This window comes from Aegilops tauschii, chromosome 1 (assembly GCF_002575655.3).
Source record: "Aegilops tauschii subsp. strangulata cultivar AL8/78 chromosome 1, Aet v6.0, whole genome shotgun sequence".
NCBI lineage: Eukaryota > Viridiplantae > Streptophyta > Magnoliopsida > Poales > Poaceae > Aegilops > Aegilops tauschii.
The window spans coordinates 488,748,619-488,768,017 of NC_053035.3; the positions used below are offsets into that span (position 1 = coordinate 488,748,619).

A 19,399-nucleotide genomic window follows, 5' to 3' on the forward strand; every position below is an offset into this window, starting at 1 on the left:
TGGCCGTACGCAGCACTGGAAATGCATAAGTTTTTGTGTGTGTATGCAGTATGCGTGTAGCATACATCTCCTACAGTTTTCCAGCACTGGTGAGCTCAAACCACAAGACAACAATACAGGAGACGTTTGACCCAACATATTCGTTTACGTCTTTGCGGAATTTTATAAAACAGTTACAGATAAGTAAAAAATTGTTTTTACCAATAATCTATATCCTAACATTAATTGGACAATTTGTTTTTTTTTTCTTGGGCAAAATAAAAATAAACAAAAAATGGCCTTAGGAAGTCTTGAACCCAGGACGAACCACATGAAAACTTGCACGCAGTAGAGAGATTTGGAACTAAAACACGCCACACGTAATTTATATCTTGTATACCCAACTGTCATAGGGTATTTTCAACATGAAACAACTGTAACGGCACAGTCAAGTCCTACCACCGTAGCCCTCGGCGGTAGGCTGTATTACCCTGCCGCCAAAGACGATGGCGGTAGAAAAAAGGCCAGATCACGAAAAAGTTTTGAACCGAGGTCAAATCGCGCTAAAGTTTACAAAAAAGGGTCAAAACAGTGAATTCGGCCACTCCAACATTTCCCTCCACACCCACAGCCCATAGGTACCGTACTGATGATGGACGACGAATCTTCCACGAAATCCATAGTGAACTTCAAGCCATGAAGTCCAAACGAAGGGACCGAACCATCTCACCATGACCAGTGAGAGTGACGTCGCTGATTGGTCACAGAGTGCAGCCACGTCACTGGTCCAGTGAGGAGTTAGTTAGCTCCATTAATTAAGACGGATGACGGATGATAAAGTGGTCGGAGACAGAACAACTTAACTAGTAATACTTGCAAATATTCTTTGACTCCCCTTGTGTCGGATCAATAAATTTGGGTTGAATACTCTACCCTCAAAAACTGTTGCGACCCCCTATACTTGTGGGTTACCATGGAGCCGTTAGGAATTAAGGAATAACGAAATCCACGAAATGTTTAGAAAAGCTCTGTACAGGCGGACCAAAGTAGAAGGCGATTGCTAGTTAGATCACATGTATAGTCAATCTAAGAGAAGTTCTTGAAGAAGCGATGAGTTGACTGTAGATAATAATAAGCTGGACTCGAATTCATTAAGGTAATTCAACCATAGCACAAGATCTATGAGATTTCTTTATCTCATATGAATCAACTCATATACTCATGTACCACAATATTTGTCATTTCGGTCACCCTATGCATATTACCAACCCTCAAGCATGATGTAATGATTACCAAAGCCACAGGACAAAAGGGATCTACTCAGTGATAACAGTAGTGCAACAAATAATTAGGAAATAATTGAATAGCATCAAACGCCATGTTTAAGTAGGGGATTGCAGAGATTTATGGATAAGTGAACCACTCTAGAGTGGGAGAATTTGACGATGGAGATGGTGGTGATGTCAATGAAGAAGGTGACAGTGATGATGTTCCCCTAGTGACACTTCAGTGCCACCCGAAGAGAGGGCGAGAGAGGTCTCCTTCTCCTTCTCCTTCTTCTTCCTTCGACTCCCCATCCGGTACAAGAGGGCATCGCAGCCATGAGAGGCGGACCCCCATGGGCCCCACGCTCCATTGGATCTCCCATAGGTCTGGTCCCACATGGGCCACACGGAGGTTGCTTCCACCGCGTGGGTAGACCGTAAACACGTATAACAATTTTACAGTTCGGAATAGGCTTCGCCTTTCAAAGGGGTGTTACTTCCAGGTGCACGCTGGCAGGGTGGTCTTAGACCAATTGCGAACACGTCTGCTGAAAAGGTGTTTGCACGTGTGCTCCACACGAGCGATGGTTACACATGAATAGGAGAAGCCAGATTACAAAAATAAGTTTTTGGCAGGTCACAGAAAGAATTAAGTTTGAGAAATGGTCATTTGGTATAAGTATAACTAATGGGTGTGTCTAGAACTCAGTCGACTTGAGTCTTAATGAAGTCTGAGTCGAATGAGTCAACGTAATTGTGGTGCTACGGCTGGCACGACTGGATGCTGCAAACGGCAATGAAAAATGTTGCAATAGTACTACAAGCAACAACAAACATATACTCCCTCCGTCCCAAAATTCTTGTCTTAGATTTGTCTACATACGGATGTATCTAATATTAAAACGTGACTTGATACATCCGTATCTAGACAAATCTAAGACAAGAATTTTGGGACGGAGGGAGTACGACAACTGTTCTGCCTAAAATGCTACAACTGTGAACGGAGGATGTTGCGACCGATGAGATGACGTGCCAAAGTTGAGGAGGATAGATGTTTTGGCTACAATCAGCGCTACAACAAGTTACAAATGATGGGACAAAATGCTGCGAGGCCGGCCGAGGCTTGATTAAATATCAGTCCATAATTAAGAAGTATATTACTCCCTCCGTTCGGAAATACTTGTCGAAAAAATTGGATAAAAATGAATGCATCTAGAACTAAGATATGCCTAGATGCATCCATTCCTTCGACAAATATTTACAGACGGAGGGATTAATACCGTGCCACGATTTGGGCAACTTGCAAGGCGTACGCAAAAGGCAGCGAAACTTGGCTGAAACATCGATGCCCAGGAGACAAACCACAGCACGGCACTTTGTCCGTTGCGTGCCATCGAGGGAAGTGGGTCCGGCACGGCTTGAATCTCTCTCACCGCGGGCGTGCTTGTATACACACGTACGGTGCGAGATCCAGGCTCGGTTGTACATACACGCGCATGAAGAAGCTTGGGTGTTGGCCGCTAGCCCTAGCTAGCCTAGCTCTAGCTCCACTGTAGTTGTTACATCGCGCGCACTCGTGCCGTGTGCACCGAGCCGAGCTCCGGCGAAGCCTCCGGGCATCTTCCTCCCGGCGAGCACTTATCGAGGAGTCGTCTGACAGTGCCACATGATGGTACTCCACCAGAAGAACACAACACAACTCCAACATTTCTGTCCACGAGTAGCCATGATGGACGACGACGAATCTTCCAAGAAATCCACAGTGAACTCCAGGCCATGCAACCTGGCATCGGTCCAAACGAAGCGACCGAACCATCTCAGCGTGACCGGTGAGAGTGACGCGGGTGGCTGGTCACTGAGAGCAGCCACGTCACTGGGCCAGTGAGGAGGAGTTAGTTAGCTCCATTAATTAAGACGGATGACAAAGTGGTCGGAGACAGAGCAGCTTGTAGTAGTATCAGTGTCGGCCAAAGCGTACGGATCACGTACACACACGCAGATCTACCCGTAAAATATTATTCTCTCCTCAATTATACATTTATACTACTCCGGTCTTGCAACTTTTCTCCGGTCTTCGGTCAAACTTGCGGACTGGTTCCCGCTTTCCCGGTCCGGCACTATAAATCCTCCTCCTCCTCCCCTGTCGCCACCACACCAAGCTCACCCTCAGTTCATCGCAAGACGCCACTGATCGGCAAGCTAGCTACCTAGGTGCTGAGCTGAACCGGGGGGCGGGGATGGAGGACACGGCGGCGACGCTGGCAACGGAGCTGGACCGGCTGCTGGCCATGGCGAGGGAGCTGGAGGCGCGCGTCGACGGCGCCCCGGGCGCCGCGAGGGAGCTCTGCGCCGCGCTGGCCGAGTCCGTCGACCGGGCCATGCGCCTCGCCGGGAGCTGCCCGCGCGGCGGCGGCGGCGAGGGCAATGCCGGCAACGTCAGGGCGAGCGTGAGCGGGCAGGTCAGGGGCGGCAGGAAGGCGGGGGCGAACAAGGTGCGGACGCAGGTGCGGGTGGCGTCGGTGACGGACGCGGGGCCGCTCAACGACGGGCTCAGCTGGCGCAAGTACGGCCAGAAGGACATCCTGGGCGCCGCGTATCCCAGGGCATACTTCCGGTGCACGCACCGGCACTCGCAGGGCTGCCAGGCCACCAAGCAGGTGCAGCGCGCCCACGCCGACCCGCTCCTCTTCGACGTCGTGTACCTCGGCGCGCACACCTGCGCCCAGGCCACCGCGATCCTGGCCGGCCCGGAGCAGCAGCCTCCTGCTGCCTTCGCCCTGGAGCACCAGCAGCAGGAGACTTCACCAGAGGAAGGGATTCAGTGGCCGGTAGAGCCCGTGACGCCGCCCCCCTTCCCCTCCTCGCCGGCCAGCTGCTACACGCCGGGGAGCCCCTGGTGCCAGCTTGCCGGCAGCTACGGCTACGCTGCCGGCGGGGATGACACGGAGTACGACGCTGAGTTCGTCGAGATGTTCTTGAATCTGTCCGAGTTTCAGAACATGTAGGTGCCGCAGCCAGCATCGTATTGTATTCGCACTAGCATTTAGATTCAGACTCGTGTGATCACCGGCCTGAGCAGACGAATTTGCCGAATTCTCGAGCAGAGGATCGGCATCGAACGAGAAGTAGTTAGTCCAACTGGTTCCTACCATGTTATGAAGGAGTCGTGAAGGATGATAGCCTGTTAGCCATGGCGAGAGAAAACAACTGAACCATCAACGTCTAGAGACTTAATTTGATCCTTGCGTAGGCAACCGTAGAGCAAATTTGAAATTATTCGAATTCTGATCCCCTAGGAGCTCCTGATTTTAGCGCGTTGACGCCAGTAGTTACTGACTTCCCTCCTACTTCCCCACCAAAATCTCTGAGGCAGAGAGTTAATAAGAGAGCATGAATCACGGGGTAATCGAAAGCAAGCTATAGATTAAGGACACCGATAAGTGCCACACGTGTGGGCATTAGGAAGTCTGCCTACACATTTTGTGTGGTGTATAAGAGGAACAGCCCACACACCTACGTGTGGGCAAAAAAAGTAATGCCACACACCTCTTTTTTTCCCTCACGGTCCCTCTCACACGCGTGCGTGTGGGCGAAATAGATAACGCCCACATGCCCCGTACGTCAGGCCTCGTACCTCATGGTCCCGCACGCCCCGCGTGACAGTCATCGCGCGCCCGCAGTTGCCATGGTCCAGACCCTCGTCCATGTTCGTTTAACTGCAGTTGCCATGTCGCTGAACTACGGTTGCCATGTCGGACAACTACAGTTGCCATGGTTGCTCAACTGCAGTTGCCATCTAATGTCAAAAGTTCCAGATGCCATTTTTGGGCAACTGCGGCTGTTGCCATGTATGGTCTGGTTTACCATTAGGCAGTTGCCATGTATGGTCTGGTTTACTACAGTTGCCATGATTTAAAAACCTTAGGAGTTGCCACCTACTAACACTAGGCAGTTGCCATGTAGTGCTACAAAAAGACATGGCAAAACAACATGTTCGGGTAAAAAAGAGAGAGTTGCCATCTGCTTACAAGCACACTAGGGCAGTTGCCGTGTACCCTGAAAAAAACATGGCAACTGACATGTTCGGGTAAAAAAAAAAGAGTTGCCACCTGCTTATAAAGCACACTAGGGCAGTTGCCATGTACACTGCAAAACACATGGCAAATGGCAACTTGGGTGTGGGAGATGAGACGGGCGTGTGGGCGAGATGGCAAATCCCACACACCAGCCCTTGTGCGTGAGTGAAAAGTGGCGTGTGGGCGACTACTGAACGCCCACGCACCAGCCCCTCCCGTGTGGTGAAACGGCCGTGTGGGCGATCGGGATGCCCACACACCAGCCCAGTCCTACGTGGCACTATAAACATACCAAGATTCGTGCGCTAACAAACGGACGCGGATCACGCGAGTGGGCGAGATACAAACGCCCATACGTGTGGGCGTTAGACTTTTCGTAGATTAAGTGGGGATGTCTGAGCAACTGACTTAATCAACACTTCCTTTTCTTGGGCAGATAACATTATTTTTTTCAAACTCTTTGATCTACCAACATCAGATGGCAGCCTCAACTACTTCTCGCTCAATGTCTTGGTATGAACAGCAAGCACACTTTCACCTCATTTCTCAGCTCATTGGAACAACACTTGCTGGAAAAACCTGATGATTCCTCCACATTCACACTTTGTCATAAAGTTCGACTAATCATCCCAAAGCGAATAAATAAATAGATCCGAAAGCATTCTTTGTTGGATTTGCACTACCCCTAGTTGCCTTGAAGAAGAATAATATATAAAAAAAACACCACATTTGGGGCTAGGGTTGCGTACTACCACCACTATCAAGAAATTTTCAAAAAAAAAAACAAAAACCACTTTGGGTCAGATTGGCTACAAATTGCATTGATCGATCGATTTTCTCGCTTCAAGCCGTTGTCTGACAGGATGAGCCCACATGCGGGTCGATAGACGGCGCGCGGTAGGTTGAACTATTTGAAAATGTATAAAAGTACAATGTGGAAAGAAATTTCATTGGGTGGGCTGAGAAAAAGAAAAGACAAGCCATCGATCAGGCACTGTTACCACACACGTGCTCTTTTATTAAAAGCCACGGCTAATTTAAATAAGGTACTAGTTAGGTAAAAGTTGAATGAAAACACATATTGGGTTGGTCGGTTTTACCGGGATCAATATGAAGTGTTAGATAAAAACCAAACAGGGCAAATTGCATTTTCTTCCTCTAACCGCTTACTTTCTGAAAAACATATCACATCTTCTTCCTCTCACCGCCTACTACCATCACCTGTGGCCGATGGCGCTCTCATGCCAGCCACATCGTCTCGTCGTCCCCCACCGCCGTGCTTGCCGTCGCCCCAAACCATCCCTCTAAGCCCCGTTGACCTCTAATTCCGGCGTCGACAACAACTGCACCCCTGCACCCCTAAGATAGACACCAAGGCGTAGCTTACCTGATGAACCTACACCTCCGCACCCCTAAGATAGACACCGAGGCCTAACTTCCCTAGCGAACCTGCACCTCCGCACCCCTAAGATAGACACCGAGGTCTAGCTCTCCGGCGAACCTGCGGTCTGAGTGCTCCGCGCACCTCCTGTCCTTCCCCCCCCCCCCCCCCCCCCCCCCACCACAAGAAATCGAGTAAGCAAAATTCTGTTTTTGAGGCGATTGGTGTGCAGCTAAATGCTTAAATCAATATCACATTAGCTAAATGTCAGTCAATTGAATTTCAAATTTGGGGTCAATCGATGTTGATAGTTTGCCGGAGTGAGCCGGAGGGAAGAAGGGGCTCGCCGGAGGGCTACCCCATTATCTATCTTAGGGTGGGGGCGTTGGTGGACGATGGTGTGGTGTGGGGCGGTGGTGGGGCTTCGCTGGAGGAAAAAAACAGACGTGGGCGGGGCTAGACGGATGGTCGGGGCGGCGGCAAGACTGGCGGTGGCGAGCGGTTCCGGGAAGGGCAGGGCGGCGAGGCTATGCGGGAGCGCCGTCGGCCGCAGGTGGCGGTCGCAGACGCCGTTCCGTGCGGCGGCCTAGGGAAGAAGAAGAAGATGGAGGAAGAAGGACTGCCCACCGTTCGATCCATATCCAACGGCTAGAAACGATCGGTTGACCCAAACTTGAAAATCAATTGACTGACGTGTAGCCATTCCCAATCATTGTTACATCATCCGCTAACAATTTGATAATCGAGTGAGGCGGTGTATCCAACCCCACACACATGGTACCCAGATTAGCCGAGGAAATTTATGAGAGTACCGCGTTGGACTGTCGAGTACAACGCGTAATAGAACCTTCCTTTCGGAGATACTTCATTAACATCTGACACTCTTCAAAGACCGGGGCCGGTAGATCTTAATGGCAACTTGCGAGATGCATGTAAAAGGCAACGAAACTTCACTGGAGGATGGGTCCAAGCGCTGCTGATCGCGAGCATTCACGGACAAGACGCGCCGTGCACTTGTCGGTCTAGTTGCGTCGCTTGCTGTCCAGGGACGGTGCACTGATCATGTGGGCACACCGGCATGGATGACCCGCCCGGTTCGTTCGTACAGTACCAGCTTGTAGCCCTGTCGCTGTATGTATCACCCGTACATGCATGCATGGATGATGGTTGGCTGGCTCGTAGTACGTACGCGCATAGGCTTCGGCCTGGACGTTCACGTCGATCGTGTACGCTGGGCCATTTGGCTAGCTGCTAGCCTAAAAGTCACACGCAGGCACTATCACTGTCCCCGCCGCAGTTCCGTTGCGCCGTGCAAACCGAGTTGCCGGGAAGCCGCACGCCGCCTTCCGGGCAACTTCCTCCCGCTCCCGGCGAGCCACCAACGCGCGTCCCGTCTGGGAGTCAGATCGAGGGCACGGTGCCGCACCAATGTACTCTCTCGGCCACATCGGCGGTGAAACTTCCGGGAAGATCACACTGAACTTCGCAACATGTATTGCCAATGTGAATCTGTGATCGTGGCGAGAGTGAGTCCGATCGGACCGGAAAGCCACGGCGCTGGTTACCGCGGCCGGCCACGTCGTCCGTCAGGCACTGGTTATTGTGGCAATTACTAACTAAGACGAGAGAGTAGTATGGTCGGAGCGCAGAGCGTACACACACTGTACGTTGATGTATCGGAGCAGTGTCCATTGCCCATGGGCCACAGGCGAGCAGAGTGGTACACTTTTGGTCTTCACTCTCGATTCGAAGTCTCCAACTTTTCTCCGGTCTTCAGTCAACCCGACGTCCGAACCTCGCTTGCAGATCAATGATTCCCCGGCCATGAACAGTGCTTACTGCTTGCTTACCACTGATCCGGCACGATAAAAGAGTCCCTCCTCCCCTCCCCGTCGCTACCAAGCTCATCATCACATCTCGTGAGACGCTTGCCACTGATCGGGTAGCTAAGTGTGTGCTGAAACTGAGCGGAGGGCCGGGCATGAAGGACGCGATGGCGACGCTGGCGACGGAGCTCGACGGGCTGCTCGCCATGGCGAGGGAGCTGGAGGCGCGCGTCGACGGCGACCAGGGCGCGCCCGGCGCCGCGAGGGAGCTCTGCGCCGCGCTGGCCGCGTCCGTCGACCGGGCCGTGCGCCTTGCCGGCCGTGACGGCAATGCCGGCGGCAGGGCGAGCGTGAACGGCCAGCTTAGGAGCAGGAAGGCGGCGGCGGCGAAGGTGCGCACGCAGGTCCGGGTGGCCTCGATGCAGGACCTCGGGCCGCTCGACGACGGGCTGAGCTGGCGGAAGTACGGCCAGAAGGACATCCTCGGCGCCACGTACCCCAGATCCTACTTCCGGTGCACGCACCGGCACACGCAGGGCTGCGCCGCCACCAAGCAGGTGCAGCGCGCGACGGCCGACCCGCTGCTCTTCGACGTCGTGTACCTCGGCGCGCACACCTGCGCCCAGGCCGCGGTCCTGGCCGGCGCGGAGCAGCAGCTGCCGCCGCCTGCTGCATTCGGCCAGGAGCAGCAGAGCCCGCCGGAAGGGGTTCAGTGGCCGGCAGAGCCCGTGACTCCGTTTTCCTTCCCCTCCTCGCCGGCGAGCTCCTGGTGCCAGCTTACCGGGAGCTACGGCTACGCGGCTGCGGGTGGCGGCCTCGGAGTTGACATGGAGCTCGAAGGCCAACTCGACGAGCTGTTCTTGGACCTGTCAGGGTATTTTTAACCGGACGTTCGGAACCTGTCAAGGGACGTAGTGCAAGAATGAGAAGCTCCGGCCCGAGGCGGCACCGGACTGGACAACACCCTAGCCCGAACTCAGCCATCACTTCGTTGCACTCTTCTTTTCACCATGGTACTTAAAACTCCATTATTACGATGGTCCTGTAGAACTGTAGAAGCACTCGCCACGAGCGCCATTGCATCAGCAGGTAAACACTGCTCCTCCGGCGAAAGCAGCCGTCGTTCATGTCGCCTTAGAGCATCTACAATCGGTCTGGCCAAATCTAGACCACTGTACGTCCGCGAAAAAGTTTGCGTTCATAACTGTGTCTCTCAAACTAAATCCTCAAATTCATACTTGTTCATGCGATGCTAAACTTACACACAGTTAAACGCGCACATGTCATCAAACTATCGAAAATTGGTGATGTTCGACTACAAATGATACAATGAAGAAGTTCGTCCACGGTCCCCCTTGCCCTTGCTTTTGCTGTCTTTGTTGCCGAAGTAGCGATCGAAAACGCAAAACAAATCAAGGCAGATGTACTCACTATCGGAGCTGTTCGATAAGTCAGACTCCTCTTCGGGGTGCAGTTCGGCCATGGCAGGGACCGCCCGACTTTGGTCCTTTGCGTGGGTGGGCATCACTTATTGCGATACGTGAGGGCCATTTCATATATTTGCTAAATGTTTTACAATTGACTGTAAAGTGAGATGACACTTCTCATATCTTTTTTTTATTCCGTCGCAACTCACAGACAATTAACTAATTTTGGTAAAGGCCCAATCATGTGGCGTTACGAAATAGGTTGCAAGAGCACGAGATAGGGCAGCCTCGCCCGAAGGCGAGCACGAGATAGGCCGGCCCAGGCATTCGGGAGGCCACATGTCACAACCTTATTTTTTCACAATTTTTATTTTACTTTATTTTCTACTTATCTTTATATGTCAAAGTACTATATATTACAAAAACTAATTTAAATAAAATATTTGAAAAATGTTAATCAAGCATTCGAAAAATGTTAAATGCATACAGAGAAAATGTTTCTCATGTATATGTAAAATGAATGAAAAATGTTGATCATGTATTTAGAAAGTTCTAATCAAGCATTTGAAAAATGTTAATCAAGTATTTGAAAAATATTACTCAAGCATTTGAAGAATGTTAAATATGTATAGAATTTTTCGTCATGTATACGAAACATGGATAGAAAAAGTATACAATATGTATGAACAAAATGGTGAACATGTATATAAAAATGTAATCAAGATTCTGAAAAATGTTAAGTCTGTATAGTTTTTTCTCATGTATATAAAAAATATTGAAAAAAACAATATACAATGTGTATGAAAAAATGTTGATAATATATTTTAAAAATGTGAAACATGTATAAAAAATGTTCCTAATGTATATAAAAACTGTACAACATATGTTGAATAAAATAGGAATAAAAATTTATTTAAAAAACTTAATTATGTATTGAAAATATTAAACAAGTATATAAAAAGTTCCTGATATAAAAAATTACATTGTTTGCGAAAAATATATTTATTCCCATAAAAAATATTTACTGTGTGCTTGAAAAATGGTTGCCATGTGCACAAAAAGTGCTTAAAACTTGTATGTAAGAAAAAAGCATACATCGTGTATTTGAGAAACAGTGAAATGGAGAAAGAAACAAAGAAAGAGAACCCAATGAAAAACAAGAAAGAAACTAAAAAAGCAAAGAAAAAATAAGAAATAAAGGACAAAATCAGTGAAGATCGATAAAGAAGCAAAAGCAAAAGGCTAAGAAAACAAAGAAACCGAAAAACAAAGAAAACTAACATATAGAGAAGAAAAGAAAGTGAACCAATGAAAAAATGATTATAACTCGAAAAAAATGAAAATAATAGAAAACCGCTGAGGAAATAAAAAACATAAAAAGCATACTAAAAAGGAAAAGAAAAGGAAAGAAAAGTAGAAAACAGTAGGAAACCTGACTACAAACAATGAAAATCGGGCAAAGAAAGAACACAGAGAAAACCTGCCCGAAGAATAAGGAAACCTAACAGAAAAAGCAGAGAGAAAAAAAAAACGAAAACACTGCTATAATGTTGAGCAAGCGTGGTCGCGCTGCGCTTTAGGCGAGGGGAGCTACCAACAAGCGAGTTATTTCTCTCGCTGCCGCCGGAGGAGTGCGGTGATTTTTTGAACGCGGTAACAACACAGACGTTCATACATACTGCCGGCACATTATCTTGAGATTTGCAAAGTCGTCACAGACATCTTTGTAGTCGGCAGGAACGTCTTCTGATGAATTGGTTTCAAATCTATTCATCTCAGGTCGTGTGGGGTGAATTCTTTTGATTTGGTGTTTCGAACCGAGTCTCCCAGCCCAGCGCATCCGTCCGGGGTCGCGTCGTGTCCATCCATGTAGAAAACCTTTTGACGACTGCGGGCTTCACCTGCACTGCACACGCCGCGTCAAAGCAGATCGACGTGACTCGCTAGCTCGACGACCCTACTCCCTGTAGGCCAGGACCGGCCGGTTACACACATCGTTTGAACTTTGAACCCTTCTCTTGTTGGACCGATCCATCAGGAGGCTGTGGCCTGTATGTACGCCATCTCTCTTGCAAGTCTCAAAGATGCAACAAACGGGGAACAAAACCACGGTGAAAGATCGAACACGATACCGTGTACCACACGGACTGGCTGCTGATTGCGCCTTCCTCGGTCCAGGTCCAGGTCCAGGGACTGTGCAGAGGCTCCTTCCGTGGGCACGCGGCACACTAGCCGCTCGGCTTGTACGTACTATCCAGTCCGGTCACTGTTCGTACGCGGGGCACGCCAAGTCCACATGGCGCAAACTTCCCTTGCTCTGCTACACGGCGATCGTGCGTGCCCCTGGGCCAAGTTGGCTCTACCCTAGCCTAAAAAAAGCTTCCCACTTTCACTGCTCACTTCCCGGCAACCAACCGCGCGCGCCGCCTTCCGGGCATCTTCCTCCGCCCAGCCGCGGCGCGGATCGATCGCACGTCCGGCGATGAGATGACGGCACCAAGCCACGTACCGGCGCGGCACAACGCCAGGCGGATTTCCCCCCCGCGGTTACTGTCTGTCCATGGACGGCAGCGGCCGCGAAACTTCCAGGAAAAGCGCGGTGAACTTCATTTCATATGCCACTCATTGCCATGCCCGTTCACCTGCGCCGCGTCGATGGGTCCAAACGAGGCGATCCGGTGAGAGCGACGCCGCTGGTTAGTGCGGCGATGATAACTAAATAGGACCAGAGCGTATATTCATGGCGGCCCCATGGTGGTGGCCTTGCCCAGGACCAGAAGGGAGGGAGAGGACAGGAGACTAGGACCGGTCCGAGCGTGACGTGGTTCTGTTTTTCTTCTCGGTTCAAAGTCTCGCGCTTTTCTCCGGTCTTCAGTCAAACCAAGCTCCAGATTTTTTTTTTTACATTTCCCGTCCCGGCCATGAACAGTACTTGATTCTTTATTATAACAAAAAATGAACAGTGCTTGATCAGCGGTCATACATGCCCCGGGCCTATAAAACCTTCTCCTCCCCCCTTGTCACCTCCAAGCTCATCATCATCATCACAAGAACGAACACCGGCCAGGCACGCACGCACACGCGCACGCTCACGTCTCATGCTCGCCAGCCACTGATCGATTAGCTAGACTAGGCGCCGGGCATGGAGGACACGACCGCGACGCTGGCGACGGAGCTGGACGGGCTGCTGGCCATGGCAAGGGAGCTGGAGGTGCGGGTGGACGGCGACCAGGGCGCGCCGGGCGCCGCCAGGGAGCTCTGCGCCGAGCTGGCCGCGTCCGTCGACCGGGCCGTGCGCCTCGCCGGGAGCGGCCCGCGCGGAGGCAATGCCGGCGGCAGGGCGAGCGTGAACGGCCAGGTCAGGAGCGGCAGGAAGGCGGCGGCGGCGAGGGTGCAGGTCCGGGTGGCGTCGATGCAGGACCTCGGGCCGCTCGACGACGGGCTCAGCTGGCGGAAGTACGGCCAGAAGGACATCCTCGGCGCACCGCACCCGCGGGCCTACTTCCGGTGCACGCACCGGCACTCGCAGGGCTGCCAGGCCACCAAGCAGGTGCAGCGCGCCGCCGCCGACCCGCTGCTCTTCGACGTCGTGTACCACGGCGCGCACACCTGCGCCCAGGCCACCGCTGTCCTCGCCGGCACGGATCAGCAGCCGCCTGCTTCCTTCGGCCAGGAACAGCAGCAGCAGCAGAGCTCGCCGGCTGTGGCGCCGGAAGGGATTCAGTGGCCGGAAGAGCCCTTCATGCCGCCCTCGTTTCCCTCCTCGCCGGCTGGCTGCTACACGCCGGGGAACTCCTGGTGCCAGCTTGCCGGCAACTACGGCTACGCTGCCGGCGGCGGCCTCGGGGCTGACATGGAGTTCGACGAGCTGTTCTGGAATATGTAGTTTTCCTAACCGGAGTTTCAGAAGACTGTAGGCGCCGTGTCCACTATCGTACTGTATTCCCACTAGTACTTAGATTCAGACTCGTGATCATTCATCGCAATGGAAGCTATATCTAGAATAGATATAGCACCATCACTAGTAGAACTGTAGTGGTTATACACTGGCCGCTGGAAGAACACCAAATTGATCTACAAAAACTCTGAAGAGCAGCGGCTCCATAACTCCAATTTATTATGGATTAGCACATGCACAAAACAAATCTGTGCAGTTTATTACAGCAGCAGGGGCTTCATAAGCTAGTTGAGCAACAGAAATGTACACTCACTAGTCACTACAGTACAATGTCATCACTACACACACCAAAAAACCAGAGGTTTCCAACAATTTACAAGCACCATGTGGGGTAACTGATGAGAGTACCTATACTGAACTCTTCTCCTTGCTGTCCTGGGGAGCTTCAGGACTGCTCTCCTCTGCTTTGTCCAAGTTCCTCAAGGCTCCCCTCAGCCCAAGCACGATGAACAGATTGGTGAGGGTGAGAAGCGATTCTGCCGTCCCGTGCAGCAAGTCCACATTAGACAGCGAGGTCCCGTAATGAACTTTGGCTGGAAGAGGATGGTGATGTGTCGGTAAATACTTATTGTATGGATACAGACAAGGTATGTAAGATTCACTGAAAACTTATGATATGATGCAATTACCATATATCCCAGCAGGTACTGCTCCGGGGATAAAAGACCCGTGCAATGTGCATGAAACAAAAGGGAAATAATTAATAAAGTGAGATGAGGTAATTTTCTCCTAGCTAGCTAAATAGCGAGAAACTAAATAATTTGAAATAGAAGAGACCTATGTGTACAGCTGATGGACACATACACATATTTTGTTCAGACAGTTAAATCCCAATCAAATGACAAGGCTTTTTGCCAACAGGAAAAAGAAATGCAAGGCTCACAAATTGAGTAACAAATTGGTTCGTTTGTGCCACACACACAGTAACATTTTCATTGATTACGCACCCTACTGATTTCAACATCCCTTTCCCTTCTTACTTCGTTCTACAAAATCCAACCAGTTTTCATTAGCCATCATATGTCTTCTACAATGACCTTAATTATGTACAGAAAATTGCTCCAAAAGAAACCAGCATCAATATTTTTTTGTGCCCCCTCCGTTCGCAAATATAAGATGTTCTAACTTTTCTCTGAATCAGATGTATATAGACATGTTTTAATGTGTTTGTTCATTCATTTCAGCCCGTATGTAGTCCATATTGAAATAATCAAAACATCTTATATTTGTGAATGGAGGAAATACACGCTTGTGTTAATCATCGTTAAAACTATCAGGCATTTGCTTTGGAACAGTATATAGAAACTTGCATTGGTGCTCTGTTACCGAGTTCCGAGTGTATGAACATTTTGTGTTTTAAGTTCATTCATTCCACAAACTCCCCGTGTTCACGCACCTCAGCACACTATCCCAGTATCACTTGCAACGTTCTGTCGACCCAGAACACATTTTCTGCAGATGTAAACTGAGTGCCATGGCATTTTGAGTTGTTCACACTATCCCAGTATCTGACAGCCAGATAATGCATGCACATTTTTTTGGTCTGGCCACACCATTCATGTAATTACTGAGACAGTTCTCACTTTCTCATTATGAAATGCATATGATTTTCTACAGCATCGTCTGTACTCACTAGACATATAAAATTAACCTTCTGATAGTGGCCAAATTGTCCAGTAGCATTCACATTCAGTTATCTAACCACTCTGCTCTGGTAGTGGTACTGAATACTGACAATGTTCACCACGAAACATACAGGTATTTTCGCTCCCCAACCACAACAACTACTCTAGATTGACAAGTGAAAACAGCGAGACGAAAAGGGAAGAGGAGGAGGAGGAGGACGCGTACTGGTGGCGCCGACGAAGGCGAGGAGGAAGTAGAAGCCGAAGAGCGTGAGCCCCGGCGCCGTCTTGGACCGGGTCATGAAGTAGAGGAACCCCAGGTAGGGGAACAGCGACACGGCGAAGAGCTGCGACGCGATGCTCTGGGAGTCCACGCCGGGCGCCCACGGGTCCACGGGGAGCAGCCCGCACCGCACCGCCGCGCTCCGTCCCCTCCTCCTCGCCGCCGGCGCTCTCCATTTGGGGAGAAGGACACGCCCGAGGAGGTAGCTGCTGCCGGGACGCGCGGCGGGGAGCGGCCGCGCCGGCGCGCGGCAGGCGGCGGTGGCGGCCAGCATTTCGGCGCGGGGAAGGAAGGGCGAGCTCCCTCCGTTTGGGTGGCTCGCGTTGCTCTCCGGGGGGATGACGCCCGGAAATGGGCTGGCCCGTAAGCCCAGCGCCAAAGCTGGCCAAGTGGGCCTTGGGCCGCATGCCAGCCCATGAGGACGCGTGCTCGGCCTGTCGCAGGCCGGGCCTATACGGCGCGTAGGTCGCCGCGTAGCGCCGTGGCGCGTACCCCCTTGCTCGCTGCTGTTTCTATGAGCCGGCCCATTTAGGGGTTAACCCCAACCGGTTTTGGGAAGGTTCTAGAACCTTCCCTGAACCGGGTTTTTGTTTTTGTTTTTATTTTTTTTTGTTTTTTTTGTTTTCCTTTCATTTTTTCTTTAGTTTTATTTTTTCATTTTTATTCTTGTTTTTCAATTTCCGAAAATCTATTAATTCGGGATTTGTTTCTAAAACCGTTTTTTTGAATGATGAACATTTACTAAATCGTTACTCTTAAATCATGAACATTTTTTTGAAACTGTGAACATTTTTAAAAAACTCACGAACATGTTTTTTCAAATCGTGAACACTTTTTTGTAGAAATTTGTGAAAATTCTCTTAAGCCATGAACATGTTTTTCAAATCATGAACATTTTTTTGAAATAGTGAACATTTTAAAATTAAAGACTACTTTTTCAAAATCATGAACATTTTTTTCAAATTCGTGAACATAATTGGAATTAGCGAACATTTTTTTCCAAATTTGTGAACATTTTTTTGAATCGTGAACATTTTTTCCAAATTCGTGAACATTTTTCAAATTAGCGAATATTCGTTTGAATTTTTTTAAATTATGAACATTTTTTAAGTTTGTGAACATTTTTTTACAAATTCGTGAACAGTTTATGAATTCCAGAGCATTTTTCTGTAATTATGATTTATTTATTTTGAAAGCATGATTGGTTTATTAAAATTAGCAACTTTTTAAATATCCCGAATTATTGAAAAAAAGGAAAACAAAAAACTGAAGAAGAAAGGAAACAGGCAGCGTCCCGACCCGCATATGGGCCGGCCCAGAAGGGCGCGAAGGGGGAGCGGGGGGTGCGCGCTGGCTGCGTTCCCGGCGCCTTATGCGCCCTATAGGAGCTCCCGCCTGGCCCGGCATGGATATAAACGAGCCATGCCTGGCTGCGAGGGCAGGCCCATGTGCCGACACGACATGTCTTTTTTTTTTTACTTTTTTATATAGGGAGAAAAAGCCCAAATAGCATAAAAAGCCCATTAGGCCGAAACACATGGGCCAAATGTGCCGCGGGCTGGCCCTTTCACTAGAGGGGCCATGCCTAGGCTTGAGGGTCCGTCACGCGGGTCAGCACGCCACAACCCCGTTAGTAAACGTGTCGTGGTGCTCCCTCCGTTTGGGTGGCTCGCGTTGCTCTCCGGGGGATGACGCCCGGAAATGGGCTGGCCCGTAAGCCCAGCGCTTGGTCACGCTCATCACGTGTCAGTATTTTTCATTGCCTCAAAAAAAGTATCAGTATTTTTTCAGTATATATAAAGAAATTCCAATTATTTTACCCCTCCATTCAACACTTAAACCAATGCTAGCACTGCCACGGAGTTCATTCGAATTAAAATGTACCCCATCTGTTTTATAATGCGGTGCATATAATTTTCTTTAAGTCAAGGTTTACAAACTTTGATCAGGTCTGTGGAGAAAAATCCACATCTAAAATATCATATCATTAGATACATCATGAAATGTATTTTCATATATATAAATCTTGTTTTTATAAATTTGTGTCAAAGTTTGTAAAGTTTGACTTTTACGAAGGATCTATATACACTACTTAATGAATCAGAGAGAGTATTTTAGAGCACCTACAGCCGGATTTGGCACATCCGATCCCGGCCCTTGCGTGTCCGGGCGTGTCCGTGGACAGTGCCGGGCGGCTTCTCATTTGGGTTGCCGCATATCCACACACCTCAAATTTGGATCCTCAAATCCATGCACGTCGATCATATGATACAAATCATCCCAATTCAACAGTTCGAAACAAAGACGACAAAGCAAAACAAATCATAGTTTAATAATTCAAACATGCCAAAATGAAATCAATATGCGAGCGTGACGGATGACTCGTTGGTTGATAGAATCACTCGTTGGACGCCATCCATGCCCTACTCCGCCTACATCCGGGCCGCATGCTCCGCCTGCATCCTTGCCGCATGCTCCGCTGCTTCTGTAGCCGCCCTCACCACCTCGTACTCCTTACGGTCGTTGATCCCCTTCTTCTTCTTCTTCTTCTTCTCCACAAGCCACTTCTTTGCATGCTTATTCAAAGAGGCTTTCGTCCGCCAACCTTATCTTTGCAACCTCCGCGTCCCATGTGATTTGCAGCCTCTCCTTCTCAAGCCCAATCTCTCTAAATGTCTTTGCCTTCTCAAACTCCCATTTGATCGCCACCTCTTACTTCTCGAACTCAATCTTCTTCCTCTGAATTTCCAGCTTCTTCTCCGCTCTCTTCCGGTCCCAGTCCATCCTCTCCTTTTGCGCATCCAACATGAACTTGTACCTCTCATTTTTTTGTTCTCCCTCATCGATAAAATGCCCGTCCATGTGGAGGACATTTTTGTAGCCGCGGTGTCACGGGAGGCCCTTGTCTTCTCTCACTCATTTCCAATGACTTGCCCTTTGGCATGGCGACTTCCAATCTCCACTACAACATGTTTGTCTTCTTCGTCCAACCTAAAACATGTATTAGTATTTTTCAGTATATATAAAGAAAATCAAATTATTTTACCCCTCCATTCAACACTTAAACCAATGTTAGCACTACCATAGAGTTCATTAATGACTTAAAATGTAACCCTTCCATTTTATAATGCGGTGCATATAACTTTATTTAAGTCAAACTTTACAAAGTTTGATCGGGTTTGCGGAGAAAAATCCACATCTAAAATATCAAATACATATCATTAGATACATCATGAAATGTATATTCATATATATATATATATATATATATATATATATATATATATATATATATATATATATATATATATATATATATATATATATATATATATATATATATATATATATATATATAGTTTTTACAAACTTGGGTTAAAGTTTGTAAAGCTTGACTTTTACAAAGGATTGATATACACTACTTAATGAATCAGAGAGAGTATTTTATTTAGCTTATCATTGGCAGTTTAGTTTAGGGACAGTGCCTACTTTTAAATACAATTAGAGCATCTCTAGCCTTTAATTCCGTAAACTTCTTTCTACCATTTAAGTTCTAATATGTAAACAACTAAACTTTTG

General features: G+C 48.9%; 4 protein-coding genes across 5 annotated transcripts; 3 read left to right on the forward strand and 1 right to left on the reverse strand.

Moving 5' to 3' along the window:
* The first annotated feature begins 3,395 nt into the window (after positions 1-3,395).
* On the forward strand, positions 3,396-4,532 carry LOC109782504 (transcription factor WRKY19). Its single transcript, XM_020341125.4, has one exon. The coding sequence runs from the start codon at positions 3,482-3,484 to the stop codon at positions 4,247-4,249; it is 768 nt and encodes a 255-aa protein (XP_020196714.1). The 5' UTR covers positions 3,396-3,481; the 3' UTR covers positions 4,250-4,532.
* A 4,056-nt stretch (positions 4,533-8,588) lies between these two features.
* Positions 8,589-9,550, forward strand: LOC109782508 (transcription factor WRKY19-like). Its single transcript, XM_020341131.4, has one exon. The coding sequence runs from the start codon at positions 8,683-8,685 to the stop codon at positions 9,409-9,411; it is 729 nt and encodes a 242-aa protein (XP_020196720.1). The 5' UTR covers positions 8,589-8,682; the 3' UTR covers positions 9,412-9,550.
* A 3,422-nt stretch (positions 9,551-12,972) lies between these two features.
* LOC109782506 (transcription factor WRKY19) lies at positions 12,973-14,225 on the forward strand. The gene has a single exon (XM_020341128.4). The coding sequence runs from the start codon at positions 13,097-13,099 to the stop codon at positions 13,838-13,840; it is 744 nt and encodes a 247-aa protein (XP_020196717.1). The 5' UTR covers positions 12,973-13,096; the 3' UTR covers positions 13,841-14,225.
* On the reverse strand, positions 14,030-16,140 carry LOC109782507 (uncharacterized). Of its 2 annotated transcripts, XM_020341129.4 has the most exons (3): positions 15,764-16,139; positions 14,542-14,559; positions 14,030-14,445 (listed from the first exon to the last, which is right to left on the reverse strand). In XM_020341129.4, exons 1-3 carry the CDS (start codon positions 16,092-16,094, stop codon positions 14,261-14,263), a joined length of 534 nt encoding a protein of 177 aa, XP_020196718.1. In that variant the 5' UTR covers positions 16,095-16,139; the 3' UTR covers positions 14,030-14,260. The 2 variants fall into 2 exon arrangements, with proteins under 2 accessions (XP_020196718.1, XP_020196719.1); XM_020341130.4 differs by lacking the exon at positions 14,542-14,559 and having other exon boundaries at positions 15,764-16,140.
* Positions 16,141-19,399: the final 3,259 nt, after the last annotated feature.

Coding starts and splice junctions, on each gene's coding strand:
- LOC109782506 (XM_020341128.4), top strand. CDS start 13,097: ATGGAGGACACGACCGCGACGCTGGCGACGGAGCTGGACGGGCTGCTG.
- LOC109782504 (XM_020341125.4), top strand. CDS start 3,482: ATGGAGGACACGGCGGCGACGCTGGCAACGGAGCTGGACCGGCTGCTG.
- LOC109782508 (XM_020341131.4), top strand. CDS start 8,683: ATGAAGGACGCGATGGCGACGCTGGCGACGGAGCTCGACGGGCTGCTC.
- LOC109782507 (XM_020341129.4), bottom strand. CDS start 16,094: ATGCTGGCCGCCACCGCCGCCTGCCGCGCGCCGGCGCGGCCGCTCCCC.